General features: G+C 43.3%; 1 protein-coding gene across 4 annotated transcripts in view; it reads right to left on the minus strand.

Moving 5' to 3' along the window:
• Positions 1-1,375: 1,375 nt before the first annotated feature.
• Positions 1,376-15,724, minus strand: part of GNS (glucosamine (N-acetyl)-6-sulfatase) — a 62,417-nt gene continuing 48,068 nt past the window's right edge. For 3 of the 4 annotated variants that reach the window (XM_066369819.1, XM_066369820.1, XM_066369817.1), the window contains 4 exons: positions 9,555-9,662; positions 8,067-8,177; positions 6,573-6,733; positions 1,376-4,119 (listed from right to left, as the gene is read on the minus strand). In XM_066369819.1, coding sequence (XP_066225916.1) covers positions 4,044-4,119; positions 6,573-6,733; positions 8,067-8,177; positions 9,555-9,662 — 456 coding nt within the window. In that variant the 3' untranslated portion in view covers positions 1,376-4,043. The remainder of the gene's footprint in view (positions 4,120-6,572; positions 6,734-8,066; positions 8,178-9,554; positions 9,663-15,724) is intronic. The other variant, XM_066369818.1, reaches the window with a different exon arrangement.

Here is a 15,724-nt window from a genome sequence, read left to right on the forward strand (position 1 = left end):
TTTCTCTTGAAAAGTTCTCTTTTCAATTCCTAGAGGGCAAGAATAGGATCATTCCCTTTTTTAACTAGCAGGGAGGGTAGGCACTCAGATATATGATGGAGGGGGAAATCCACAGATCAGAGGCAGCAGAGTTTAACAGAGATGGCTTTGAAGCCAGATCTTTGAATTCTTGACTTTAATTAGCTTTGTGAGCTTGGATAAATTAAGCTGAGATAAAAACCTATTCTGCAAAGCTATTTTTATCCTAATAAAAAGTAATGGTAGGCATCCTTCGTATCTGCCTGCCCTGAGGAGCTATCAGCATTAGAGCGGTAGGTTAAGAGGATGTCTGTGCATCTTGGGTCTCCTGGCAGAAGGTAGTCATGCAAGCTCCCCCCCCCCCCCCCCCCCCCAGGAGCAAGATTTAGATGTTACTCCCTCTCTGGAACTCTTTAGAGCTAGCTAGCTCCTGGGTCCCATGTTTAAATCTTATCTTACATAATAATCCTAGGCCATCAGTAGCGGTCTCAGCACGGTGCTTTCAGCCTAGGGTTCTCTGGTTGTCTCTTCTTACCTCAACAGACTTCAGGGTATCAAGGTGATCAGCCCTGTAAACCCATTCCTAGTAAAGAACATAATGCAAAGACTAATTTCATTGGGAACTCGGTTCTGTAGAGCAGGACCATCTCAGTGAACACAGGTGGGATAAACTATGAAAACGAGTCTGGCAGTGAGCAGTATGTCAACTTCCCCTTCTCTTGATGGCGTCACATTTATACTCAGATGACCTGTTTCTCAGTCACTCACTTGGCAACTTCATAGAAGTATTTTATATCTTATTTTTCTACTTGTTCTCTATACTTTGAGACAGTCTACTAGGTCCAGAGTTGGCAAATTACGCCCTACCTGTATTTGTAAATAGTTTTGTTGACACAGCCACTCATTGATTGTATTGACTGGGGAGACTTTTGTGCTACAACCGTAAAGTACTGTAGTTGCAACAGAGACTACATGGCCTACAAGCCTAAAATATTAACTTTTCCCTTTCAGAGAAATTCAGGTTTCTTATGAATTTATTTGGGGTGATGGATCACATGACTGGATACCCTGGAAGGTGAGCTTAGTTATTTCATTTAAAGGCAGTCAAGGTAAGATGACTTTTCTCAAAGCTGCAAATACGTCAAAATTTATCAGGAAGGATTTTCTGCGTGGTGCTTATTCCGGGATCTCGGAGAGCAGGGACCGCGTGTGGAAGAGCTCTCCGGGTGGAGACTGTAGTACCCAGTGTAGAAATAGCCAATCTCCAGTACCAGGTGAGTGATCAGAACATGAAACAGAATTTAAAAAAAAGGCATCTTGTTAAAATTACTACTTGTGGACTAAAACCAAGGACACATTTCCACGAGAACAGAAATAAATTTTAATTCATTGAAAAGTGCAGCAGTGAACAGGATCCTTTGAAGGGCACTTTCTAAGTTAAATGACTGAAATCACATAAAACCAGGAGAGAACAGATGATGCAAACAGAAATTCACAAAATTCAGTAGACCTTAAGTGGTGGTAAAACTAAAGAACCCAAGTAGTCCCATCTAATTCCATTGGTGGCTCAGGTGAAATACCCTTTCCTTTAATAAAGGTCCTGGGATAGTGCATTAAAAAAGCACTAATCCTTAATTCAGACACTTGTAAATTTAAGAACATTTTTTTATAGATTAAGGTAAAACTTCCATGGCTATCATTACTATATATTTTATACAAAAATTCTAGTGTTGTCAATTTGTATTACTGACAAAAATATATTTTGCAACAGCACCACTGGTCAAATTCAAAGATGTTCAAAAGGTGTTTCCTACTTGGTAATTGTATTTGCAGAAGAACTTTGTAATAGGAAATTTCATAAGGCAAAATCTATTCATTCCTATGGCCTCAGTTCATTACCAACAGGTATATAGTTCTCTACTCTGAAGGCACCAACAGATAAGGACCTGGCCTTCTTAAAAGGGAAAATAATCAAAATCTAAATCAGTACAATTAAGAGAAACCAGTGGGTTCCTTGTCCACATTTTGAAAAGTGCAGTGCATTTTGCAGTCTGCTAGACAACGTAAGCCGAAGCCTCTTACTGAAAGATGATTTTAGCAGATCCACAGTGAAACCTGTCCACAAGAAAGAGCCAAACTAGAGGCCAGGCAATAGGCAGGAAATACACCAAGAGAGAGCACCTGGCTGCATCACCATCGCCCAGACAGAAGCCACGGACTCGAAGTGTGACAGATATGTCAGCAGCTGACTTGTGGATCACTCTTTGACTTTACCTGCTTTTAGGAACCAGCATCAGAAGATGAACTAATTGAATAATATAACATCACAGTACAAGACCTGGTAAGAGTTTTCTCTTTATTCAGGAATAACGGGTCAACTTTCATTAATGTGAAAGTTGACCGAGTAATGTTAAGAATCAAAAATGTAGAATAAAGCTGATACCCATATTCAACATTGTAGTTTGCTTTTACTGTAGTTACAAATTTTTATAATTTCCTTCCCTAAAACATTCACAGCAGAGGTGTTCATTTCATTTGCCTATTTCACCTCCAAATACCACCAGTTAATGGGCTTGTATGAGGTAAAGGAATAAACCGAGTGGCTATTAACCATGGCTGCCTGGAATTCTGATAGAAAAGCTGCTTACAGCCCTGTCTTACAAAGTGCTTAAAGCTCAAGCTCAGACCTTAAATAAAGCTAAATTCACTATCACCTGAGTTGAACAGGTTATAAACCACAGCTCTTTCTCCTTGTCTGTTGTCCCACCACAGACAGCCTTCTTGTGAAGAAAATGGTGGAAACGGCACTGACCTTCAAGCCAAGAAACATAAAAATATAGGTGTTCTAAACAGTGAGGAAACCACAAGACATGGCTTTGATGAGAACAGTGAATCGGGCCCAAGTTATACAAAACTCCAAAAACTCAGGAAGAACTCATCTGAAAGGGAAGGCAGGGTGGTAATGTAGCTGATACCTTGCATCAACTGTAATAAATTTTTATGTCTTAAATGAACAGAATGTCAACAAAAGGCAGAGAGAGGCAAGACAACTTCACACGTGGGGCTGAAAGCCAAACCGCCCGCTGGGGAGGCACTTACTGCACCTCAACCAGAGCCCTTCCCCTGCCAACCCCAGCCCCACCACAGAGGCCCTCAGAAAACAACTTTCACCAACACTCAGAAGTTCTTTTTCTCTGAGATACTGGAGCCGCTTGATTCTTCAGAGCTCAGAGGGGAAAGTATTGAGAAGAGACATTCTCTTGATACCCTGGTGTTAACTGGTCCTCCATGTGGTTAGCAGCCCCTGGAAAGAGATGGCTATCGCCTTCTAGAACTACCTGGAATTAGCCTTCACCAAAGCTTACTGTTCTATTTCACTGTAGTTAGTACCAGCCCAGAATTCCCCCCCACACATACACACAAAAAGAACAGAGCTTGGTTGACATGTTTTGAATTTGAAACCTTATCACATTGTGATGGACATTATAAATAACGTATAATATTTCTGCATAAAAACAATGGTACTTGTTCTTAATCAGATGATTTAGCTCTGACAATTATTTTTCCAGTCATGTGATGTTAGTATATTTTGATAGTGTTCAATCTGAAATGTTATGTAAGTCCTTTGATTTTAGGTCAAGCTGTATACCAAAAAACATTCCCCCAGCCCCACGCACAGCCCCATCATTTCTCTGCACGGTGATACCCATTGAGACTTTGACCACATGGGGAGTCATCCAGAACTGGAGCTCCAGGACAGACTGGGCCTGGTGAGAACAGAGCTCAGGAACAGTCCTGATTGCAGAAGGGAGGGACCAGGGCCAGCCACTCCCGACACACAGGTCGAGTTCACAGTTTAACATGTTGCACAAGGAGGTCAGCTGAGTGGGTTGCTTTTCAAAACAGGACTTAAAACAAAGCCAGTCCAGAAACTCTTCCCGGGGGGGGGTCTTGAAGACAGCTACGAACACCTACTGCAATCACTTCATCAGAAAGAGGTGTGCGGGACCAAGCTGCAAAGGTCGCTACAGATGTTTGGAAAACCTTTGAGTCCTGCCACCACCATAATTGTTGAACATGAGACGAGGGTCAAACCTGTACCTGGGCAAGAAAAATAGAAGAAAACAAATGAACTGTAGTTAGCCACTAACTACTTCATTCGGAGTATTAAGTGGAAAAGATGGCATGAAGGAGCATCAAAGGCACAACTGAATCACCAGAGGGAATCTAGTAGCAAAGTGAGTGGTGCCAAACAAGAGTACATCACAAGCCAGCACAGACGGTGGGAGCGGAAAGGAGGAACAGAAGGAAGGTTGCTCTTGGAAGGCGATAGAAAGGAGGCAAGATTTGAGCAGGGTTTTTTTTGTTTCCTGAGTGTGGAGAGGCTGACCCTTAAAGTACAAACCAGGCTGTTGGAGGAGGCTAGCCCTTGCTGAAGGCTCTACCAACACTTTCAAGCCCTTTTACAGTTAAGACTCAGACTGCTGGGTAAGATCATAGGTGTGTCCCTCAGACTTGAGTTTCAATCTGGCTTATGAATTTAGGTAAGTCATTAACTCCTCTGGCCACCAGTAAATTTATATGCAATGTCTGACACATAAAATAACTTATTTGACCAACCATGAGAAAGTTATGGTGAGAAAGTTGAGATTTGGCAAACATAAGGAACATACATTTACATGTATGTGAGGGCTAGAAGCAACACTATTTCACTTTACTTTCATCTGCTCTTTTGGAACAAGTTCTTTTATTTTAGAGCAGAGACTTGCCAATTTTTTTTTTTGAAGGGCCCAATAATAAATATTTTAGGGTCTGTGGACCATACATTCTTGGTCCCAAATACTCAGTTTTATTGAAGTGTAAAACCAGCCACACACGATATGTAAATGGTATGTGTAGCTGGATTCTAACAGGTGGAGGCTGGACTGGTCCTGTGGGACTCTACAGGCCTAAATGTTTGGTAGGAGAAAATAAGCTATAGCTAAGGAATTTAAAACAAAAATAGTTCTATAATAGAGTGTCTTCCACTCTTAAAAACTAGAATCCAGCTTCTCTACTCATTCACATACATTCCCCTGATTTTGACGGAAGAACCACTTCATATGAAGATGGCTAGATAGTAACACTATTACTTAATAATCCTTTCGCAGTAGAACTTTATTTTTTTAATCGAGAGGAAAAAAGATAGTGAAGCAGACTCCTGCATGTGCCCTCACCAGGATCCACCCTGCAACCCTGTCTGGGGCCAATGCTTGAGTACCCAGCTATTTTTAGTGCCTGAGGCTGATGATGCACTGCAATGGGCCTATCCTCAGTGCTTGGGGTCACGCTCAAACTAATCTAGCCACTGGCTACAGGAAGGGAAAAGGGAGAGAAAGGGGAGTGAGAGTGGGGAGAAGCAGATGGTCACTTCTCATGTGTTCCCTGACCAGGAATTGAACCCAAGATGTCCATATGCTAGGCTGATGCTCTATGCACTGAGCCACTGGCCACGGCATGGAAATTAAATTTTTAATTTTATAATTTTCAAGCAAGAGATAACAGGGTTTGGGCACAGGCAGCTCCAAATGCATGGTGTCAGTAGGGAAGTTATTGTTCCAGAAGAATGAAAGTGGGAGGAACAGAGCTGACTTAGTGGGGCAGACATCTTTTTTACCTTCATACACTGCAGTGAGCTTATATATTTCAACCTTTGAGAGTTTATACCTTTTATTCCATTGTCTATTTTTAATACATTATACTTACTGGCAAGTATAGTATTCACATTTCTGTAATTAGGGTTTCTGAGAAATGAAATGAAGGTACGTGTTCTGGGAGGTGCTAGGAAATGGGATAGACCTTGGTCAGTTACTCTAAAGAAGCCCTAGAGGTACCCTGACAAGAACCCCAGCAGGAGGGGAGGTGGCAGAGCCTAGTGGTGAGGAGCAGGACTATGCCTCTCACTAAAGCACCAACTGGTACCAATGAGGGGAAGTTTGAAACAGCTTATTTTCTTAGCATAACGGGAAATGCACAAAGACAAAGTGTCTCCACTCTAAAGAAGAGGAACAAGAAACTCAACACAGTGCAAGGCAAGAAAGACCCCTCAGACACCCTCTGCCTTTAAGAATGACATGGTTGCGCCCTGGCCGGTTGGCTCAGAGGTAGAGCGTCGGCCTGGCGTGCAGGAGTCCCGGGTTCGATTCCCGGCCAGGGCACACAGGAGAAGCGCCCATCTGCTTCTCCACCCCTCCCCCTCTCCTTCCTCTCTGTCTCTCTCTTCCCCTCCCACAGCCAAGGCTCCATTGGAGCAAAGATGGCCCGGGCACTGAGGACGGCTCTGTGGCCTCTGCCTCAGGTGCTAGAATGGCTGTAGATGCAACAGAGCGATGCCCCAGAGGGGCAGAGCATCGCCCCCTGGTGGGCATGCCAGGTGGATCCTGGTCGGGCGCATGTGGGAGTCTGATTGTCTCCCCGTTTCCAGCTTCGGAAAAATGGAAAAAAAAAAAAAAAAAAAGAATGACATGGTTGCTAGAGACAACCTGGCAAAGTCATTGAGGAAAACGGAAACTTACCCTGGGTCAAACACCCCCGGAGTGCGACAGGTTGGTCCAGAACAGGACTGTAACATCATTAGTCGATAGTTCATCTTTCCTAAAAGCTCTGGGTCTATACTTTTAGCAATGTTAGTGATTTGGTGTGGGTCTGCAGTCAGGTTATAGACTTCTACAAACACCTGCAGGAAATGAGAGGATGGAGGAAAGAAAAGAGCAAGGGGCTACATTTAAAAAAATACTCCTGTGAATTATTTCTAAATGGGGAGAAGGGAGTCAACACCCAATGCCCAGGACAACAGCATCTGGTCTCAGGATCCTCAGAGCCCATGGAGATATAGCAGACAACGGAGCATCTGCTCTGGGGTTGACCCCCATGCTGGAAAGGGGCCGGTTTCAGGCAGTCAGGAGGAGGCAGTGTGAATGGGGTGATGGTGGTTACTTTCTGTAATTGAAGCAGATATAGAAGGCATGACTCTCAAATGGCAAGGTCTCGGAAACTAGACTGAGTAATGAAGTTACGGAGTGGGAGATGACATCTGAAGGTTTATTTTTGTATTAGAATTGTGAACATTCAAATACGGATAGGAAAGTACTGTAACCTGTGTTATACAAATGTTAGAGTTTCCTGTTTTATAAAGTAGTTTTGGACACTTTACTAAAGGATGCAATACCATCATTTCTAACATTAGCTATGTCTAATATCATTACTTCCGCCCAATCTGTACTTTGGTGTCCAAACTGGAGTCAAGTGATACACTAGGAAGATGGTGGGCAAATGTTGCCCATAATGGCTTCAAGTGGCTGTCCTTAGGTGATCGCTACATAGTAGTTACCACACTGATAAAGATCATGGAGGAGGGGGAACAGGACTGGGAGGGGAGATAGGACTGAGTTGAGGGGAGCTGTCTTGCCTACAAGCTACAAAGAAATGACAGTGAGTCCATTTCTCAGCAACACAATGAGGGCTGGCTCCACATGGCAAAATGTGGGTTGCCAGATGGAGCAGGCTGGCACCTGCTGAAAAACTGTACGAACCACCAGGGACTGGAGTCTATGTGATCTTTCAGAGACTCCGATCTGTACTGGCTGAAAGCCACCTTGTTCCAAGGAGGGAGCTCTTGGTCCTGCCTCTGACCCTCACTGCTGATCTACTATTGAGCAGCACTGGGTCATGCTGTGGTGGGGACAGAAGTTTCTGAACAAGCCAAGGTATCTGACCCTCACCCCAAACTACCAGGGAAGCAAATAGACCAGAGGTCCAAAGAAGTGACCATGCATTTAAAGTGTGTGTTCGGGTGGTGGGGGGAGTGGAGAAAGCCTCATTCAGAAAGGTCAGAGGAAGTGAAGAATGGCCTTGGGGAATTCTATTTTCTTAGCTGAAAGAAACATAAGCAGAGGTGCAGATAAACACATTTTCCCTAAGAGCATCCTTGGAATTGCTCTTTGGCCACCAGGTCCAGCCAACAAAGCGCTGGCAGTAGACACAGGTGGGGGTGCAACTGGGCATCTTACCTCCTGGTCATCAAACTCGCAGTACTGTAAATCCCACAGCGCCGACATGGTTCTTACACAGGCATATGTGTTGTTATAAGCATCTTCACACACACAGTCTGGGAAACATTGCTATAGAGATATTTAAACAGTTAAATATCTGTGCTAACAACTACTACCTGCCTACAGGGGCAACCAGGTTGACTCAAACCAGACATACAATTGGACAGATACTAGGAAACCTTCCACAGAGAAATGAATCAAAAATAGATGTGAGGCTCTGTTCATTACTGATGTGATGGCTGACTTGACTAAGGAACGTGGCTGTGCTGGTTCTGCTTGTAGACTTTTGCTGTTCCTGTCTGCTAATCTGACAAGAATTAGTTGTAATGGGCGTCTGTAAAATATATGGTCGGTAGGGAGAAGAACTTAATACTCAAATATTTAAGTCACTTCTAAGGTATATTAGGCTGCCACCAATGCAAGATACTTGTGATGGTACAGTTATGGGCGGGGAGCCCCATCTCTCTGTTGGATGCCACTGATAACATCCCTAATACAAAATGGTACCATTATCAGGAAGGGTAGGAAAACATAAAGGGGTATGGATTAGTTAGGTAAGAATATGGGCAGAGCCTGACCAGGCAGTGGCGCAGTGAATAGGGTGTTGGACTGGGATGCAGAGGACCCAGGTTCGAGACCCCAAGTCGCCAGCTTGAGCGCAGGCTCATCTGGTTTGAGCAAAGCTCACCAGCTTGGACCCAAGGTCCCTGGCTCAAGCAAGGGGTTACTCAGTCTGCTGTAGCCTCATGGTCAAGGCACATATGAGAAAGCAATCAATGAACAACTAAGGTGTTGCAACAAAAAAAAATATGGGCAGATATGTGTACTTGTTACAAAACTTGAAAGAATTCAAAGTGCACATTTTGACAATAGGTCAGCAGCATCATTTTCAGGGTTTTTTTTTGTGTGTGTGTGAGAGAGAGACAGACAGGCAGGAAGGGAGAGAGATGAGAAGCATCAATTCTTTGTTGTGGCACTTTTGTTGTTCATTGATTGCTTTCTCATATGTGCCTTGACCGGGGAGGCTCCAGCAGACTGAGTGACCCCTTGCTCAAGCCAGCAACCTTGGGTTCAAGCTAGTGACCTTGGACTTTAAGCCAGCGACTTTTGGGCTCAAGCCAGTGACCATAAGGTCATGTCTATGATCCCATGCTCAAGACAGCAACCCAATGCTCAAGCTGGCGACCTCAGGGTTTTAAACTTGGGTCCTCAGCATCCTAGTCCGACACTCTATCCACTGTGCCCCAGCCTGGTCAGGTATCATTTTCAGGTCTTGTATTTTTTTTTTCCATTTTCAGGATTACTGAATTTACCTTTGCACATCTACTAATCTTCCAAAGTCAAGTGGCAAAGTCAAGTGACAGAGAAGCAGCACTCAGATTAAGGGTTACATTACTTGATACACCAGTCAGAGTGTTGTCCAAACCAACTCAAACTATTACTCACTGATACTCCAGGACTCAGGGAAGGACATGTTGGGTCGGTGACATTATGACCTTCTCCTTGATATTCCACCAGGACATCTGATCGCCAAGTCACATTACTGGCACCTCTCTAGAAAGAAGAGAAAAAGTGGTTCCTGTGAGGCATTCTGACTGTGAAAAGGGCCACAGAGTTATATCTTCTTCTGCTCAAGGGGACTTGGCAATCAAAACTAATTGGACTGTTCATTCAGTAACTAAAGGGAATGACTAAAACTGATGCACTACCAAGTATCGTGTTTGGTATTTATAGAACCCTTGCAAGTGATGGTCAAATTCTTTGAGCATTTATGAGTACTTGCCAAGAATACTGCTGTGAGACATGTCAGGAATCGAAACCAACAAAGGAGCTAAGCAAGAATCATAGTATAAGGTGCTGGAAGTCCATCCAGGTTAGAATAATCAATCCTGTCCATAAAGTCTATGTAAGAACAATTCTAGGCTCATCCTAATAAATTTGTAGTTTCAGCCTGACCAGGCAGTGACGCAGTGGATAAAGTATCGAACTGTGACATGGAGGACCCAGGTTCGAGACCCCAAGGTCGCCAGCTTGAGCGCGGGCTCATCTGGTTTGACCAGGGCTCACCAGCTTGAGCCCAAGGTCGCTGGCTCGAGCAAGGGGTCACTTAGTCTGCTGTAGCCCCACAGTCAAGGCACATAAGAGAAAGCAATCAATGAACAACTAAGGTGCTGCAAAGAAGAATTGATGCTTATCTCTCTCCCTTCCTCTCTGTCTGTCCCTATTTGTCCCTCTCTCTGTCACAGACACACAAAAAGGAAATTTATAGCTTCATACACAAGGACAAGAACTCACAAATATTAAACAGAGTTGTCCTAAGTACTGTAATAGGTTCAAAGTATTTCTTGACTTGATCATCAGAAGGAAGACACCATACATAACATACATGAACCTGTGGGGGAATGGAGAATTCCTCTCCCACCCCACTTCATTTCTTATGGCTGGAGTAGTAAAATAAAATAGTAAAATTGGCTTGGCCTGTGGTGGTGCAGTGGATAAAGCATCAACCTGAAACGCCGAGGTCGCTGGTTCAAAACCCTGGGCTTCCTGGTCAAGGAACACACAGAAAGCAACTACTAAGAGTTTATGCCTCTCCCTTCCACAACCTCTTTCTCTCTCTCCCTCCTCTCTCTAAAAATCAATAAATAAAATCTAAAAAAATAAAAATAAATAAAAAAAATAAATTGACAAGCCTAAGAGAAAAACTAATTTATCGTGTGCATGGGAGGCTCAAAGACGTGACTGAATTAGGCAATCTTTTATACGTTTCAGACAAAGAAACAATACATTTGTGAGCAACTGACAGGATAAAATTAGTGCTTATTAGAAAAGAATCTAAGTAAGGCTTGGGACTGGACAGTAAATCAGTAAAGGTGGTACAAGGCTTTCAACTCTGGCTTCTTTGAACTCTGGTGCTTTAATTCAAAATAATATGTCATTGTGAGATATCTTTGGATGGCCTGCCCCAGGCCCTGACAGCATACAGTATAAGACCTGAATGGAGAAAGTTGAAGTAAATTTCCCTCTAACTGATCTATAGATTTAATGCAATTCTAACAAAAAGTCCAACATGATTTTAAGGTAATCTGAAAAGCTATTTTTAAAGTTTACATGGAAGAAAGGTATCTAGGATCCCTAGAAGAACAATGAGAGAGGTGTGCTCTCACAGCTTTACAAGAAGACAAAATGATACTGGTACAGAGGCAGACAGATCTTTGGAACAGAAAAGACAATTGAGTATTTAAAGAGAAAAAACTGAAACTGGATCCCTGACTAATATCATATAAGAAAATCAATTCTAAAATACACAAAGGACTTAAATGTTAGCATAAAATTTTTAGGAGGAAATCTGAGAATTGTTTTCTAACCTCAAGGTTCAGAAGCATTTTAATAAACAAGACACAAAAGACACTAACAATAGCCTGACCTGGTGGTGGCATAGTAGATAGAGCATCAGACTGGAACTCAGAGGACCCAGGTTTGAAGCCCTGAGGTTGCCAGCTTGAGAGCTGGCTCACCAGCTTGAGCACGGGGTCACTTGCTCTGCTGGAGCCCCCCGCCCCCATCAAGGCACATATGAGAATGCAATCAATGAACAACGAAGGAGCCACAACAAAGAACTGATGCTTCTTATCTCTCTCCCTTCCCGTCTGTCTGTCCTCATCTGTCCCTCTCTCTGTCTCTGTCACACACACACACACACAAACACTAACTTTTTTTTTTGTTTTTTGTATTTTTCTGAAGCTGGAAATGGGGAGAGACAGTCAGACAGACTCCCGCATGCACCCGACCGGGATCTACCCGGCACGCCCACCAGGGGCGACGCTCTGCCCACCAGGGGGCGATGCTCTGCCCCTCCGGGTCGTTGCTCTGCCACGACCAGAGCCACTCTAGCCCCTGGGGCAGAGGCCAAGGAGCCATCCCCAGCGCCCAGGCCATCTTTGCTCCAATGGAGCCTCGGCTGTGGGAGGGGAAGAGAGAGACAGAGAGGAAGAAAGGGGGGGTGGAGAAGCAAATGGGCGCTTCTCCTAAGTGCCCTGGCCGGGAATCGAACCTGGGTCCCCCGCACGCCAGGCCGACGCTCTACCGCTGAGCCAACCGGCCAAGGCCAAGACACTAACTTTAATGAGATGATTTATATATTCAGTTCCTATGATGTCATATGTTAATGTAGGGAAAAGATGTCACTAACAGCGAGCATATGATGGACAAAAATGGCATTTCACAAGGGAAGAAACACAAAAGGCATAAAGGAAAAATTATTCAGTAATCAAAAACCCAATTTAAAAAAATGGAACAAGGGCCCTGGCCGGTTGGCTCAGTGGTAGAGCGTCGGCCTGGCGTGTGGGAGTCCCGGGTTCGATTCCCGGCCAGGGCACACAGGAGAAGCGCCCATCTGCTTCTCCACCCCTCCCCCTCCTTCCTCTCTGTCTCTCTCTTCCCTTCCCACAGCCAAGGCTCCATTGGAGCAAAGTTTGCCCAGGTACTGAGGATGGCTCTGTGGCCTCTGCCTCAGGCGCTAGAATGGCTCTGATTGCGGCAGAGCAACGCTCCAAGATAGGCAGAGCATCGCCCCCTGGTGGGAGTGCCGGGTGGATCCTGGTCGGGCCCATGCGGGAGTCTGTCTCCCCGTTTACAACCTCAGAAAAAAAAAAAAAAATGGAACAAGGATGTGAACAGACTTTTCTCCAGAGAATATACAAATGTCCAATAAATACATGAAAAGATGTTCAACATCATTAACCGTTAGGAAAATGCAAATCAAAGCCACAAAAAGATACCACTTCACACTGACTACAGTATAAACAGCAAGTGTTGACGAGGAGGTGGAGAAATTGGAACCCTTGTACACTCTTGGTGGGAATATATAAAATGGTGCAGCTGTTTATAAACAGTATGGCAGTTTCTCAAAAGGTTAAACAGAAAGTCACCATATGACCTAGCAATCCTCCTAGGTATATATATCTAAGACACTGAAAACATTTGTCCACCAAAAATACTGTACACAAATGTTCACAGCAGCTTTATTAATAATAGCCCCAAAAGGAGAACAACCCAAATGTCTACTAATTGATGAATAAATACTGTGGTTTATCTATACAATGGAGTATTATTCAGCAATAAAGTGAAACGAAGTACTGATATACATGTTACACTGTGGATGACCCTTGAAAATATGCTCAGTGAAAGAAGCCAGTTATAAGAGACCACTTACTGTATGATTCTACTCATACAAAATGTCCACAGCAGGCACATCTACAGAGACAGAAAGTGGGACTGGGAGAGGGAGCAATGGAGGAGTGACTACTAATGTTTTGGGGGTGACAAAAATGTCCTCAAGTTAGATTACGGTACAGTTGCACAACTCTGTGAATACACCAAAAACTATTGACTTGAAAACCTGCCTGACCAGGCGGTGGTGCAGTGGATAGAGCGTTGGACTGGGATGCGGAAGACCCAGGTTCAAGACCTCGAGGTCGCCAGCTTGAGCATGGGCTCATCTGCTTCGAGCAAAAGTTCACCAGCTTGGACCCAAGGTCGTTGGCTTGAGCAAGGGGTTACTCGGTCTGCTGAAGGCCCGTGGTCAAAGCACATATGAGAAAGCAATCAATGAACAACTAAGGTGTCACAACAAAAAACTAATGATTGATGCTTCTCATCTCTCTCTGTTCCTGTCTGTCTGTTCCTATCTATCCCTCTGACTCTCTCTCTGTAAAAAAAAAAAAGAAAACTTTCTTTTTTTTAACTGAGACAGACAGGAAGGGAAAGAGATGAGAAGCATCAACTTGTGGCACTTTAGACTTCAGTTGTTCATCGATTGCTTTCCCATATGTGTCTTGACCTGGGGGACTCCAGCCAAGCCAGTGACCTGGGGCTTCAAGCCAGCAACCTTTGGGCTCAAGCCAGTGATGTTGTGCTTAAGCTGGTGCGCCCGCACTCAAGCTGGAGATCTTGGGGTTTTGAACCTGAGTCCTCAGCATCCCAGGTCAACACTCTATCCACTGCACCACCACTTGGTCAGGCGGAAACTTTAAATGAGTGAAATGTACAGTAAGTGAATTAAGCTATTAAAAAAAAGATTTACCTCTTTAATCAACAAAGAAATGCACAATAGGATCAAATATAATTTTGGTCTTTTTCACCTACTACATTGGCAATAATTAAGCTGTGTGACAGTTTCATACAGAGCAAAGGGACGGTCAAACATTGCTGCTGAGAATGTAAACTGATGACCATTTCATAAAATAACCTGGTAAGATTTGTGGAACTAAACATGCAGTTCCTGTAGCCTTGGAACACATGTTCACTGAGAGACATATACAAAAATGCACTGTTCCTAAAACAAAACTAGAACAAGACAAATGTCTATTGATAAGAAAACAGTCACCAGTAAGTGGTGATACATTTATACAATAGAATATTAGGCATCTGTGAGCAAAGAGCATGGATCAATTTGGAAACAATGCTGAACTGAAAAAAGTTCCAAATGACATCCAATAGAATGTCATTTTTAGAGAGCAAAACAAGGCCAAACTAGGTATGTCATTTAGGGTTACTTACATAATAACCCTCCCCCCCCACTCGCCCCCCCCCCCCAGAATGATAACCATGAATTTGAAGAAAGTGATTACTCCCATGGGGCAGGTACTCTCACCTGCATGGGGAAGAGCATGTAGTTGTCACAGTTTAAATTTGGTTTTATTGTGTTCTTCTTGGAGCTTTTACTTGTGGCTTTTTTTTTTTGTTCTTTGTATCTGATTGGAGAACCCCCTTTAGTAATTCCTGGAGTGGGGGTTTTCTGATGATAAATTCCCTCATCTTTTCTGTATCTGTGAATGTTTTTATTTCTCCTTCATATTTGAAGGATAGCTTTGATGGGTATAGTATTCATGGCTGAAAGTTCCTCTTTCAGGACTTTAAATATTGGGGTCCACTCTCTTCTAGCTTGTACAGTTTCTGTTGAGAAATCTGATGATAATCTAATGGGCCTTCCTTTATATGTTGTATTCTTCTTTTCCCTGGCTGCCTTGAGAACTTTTTCTTTGTCGTTGGTTTGTGCCAATTTCATTATGATGTGCCTTGGAGTAGGTTTGTTGGGGTTAATAAAACTCGGAGTTCTGTTTGCTTCTTGAATTTGAGGCTTTAGTTCTTTCCACAGGCTTGGGAAGTTCTCATCTATTATTTGTTTGAGTATGTTCTCCATTCCATTTTCTCTCTCTTCTCCCTCTGATATACCTATTATTCTTATGTTATTCTTTTTGATTGAGTGAGATAATTCCTGTAGGGCTATCTCATTTTTTTTAAATTTTTGAGTCTCTTTCTTCTTCTCTCTATTGTGCCTCTAGTTGCTTGACTTCTATTTCACTAATCCTACCTTCTATCTGGCCTGTTCTATTAACTAAGCTTGTTACCTCGTTATTCAGCTCGTGAATTGAGTTTTTCATCTCTGTTTGATTTGTTTTTATAGTTTCAATTTCCTTGGAAATACATTCTTTGTGTTCATTGAGTTGTTTTCTGAGCTCTCTAAATTGCCTTTCTGTGTTTTCTGTATATCTCTGAGTATTTTTACGATTTCTATTTTAAATTCTCTGTCGTTTAACTCCAAGGTTTCCAAT

Source organism: Saccopteryx leptura, chromosome 2 (genome assembly GCF_036850995.1).
Source record: "Saccopteryx leptura isolate mSacLep1 chromosome 2, mSacLep1_pri_phased_curated, whole genome shotgun sequence".
NCBI lineage: Eukaryota > Metazoa > Chordata > Mammalia > Chiroptera > Emballonuridae > Saccopteryx > Saccopteryx leptura.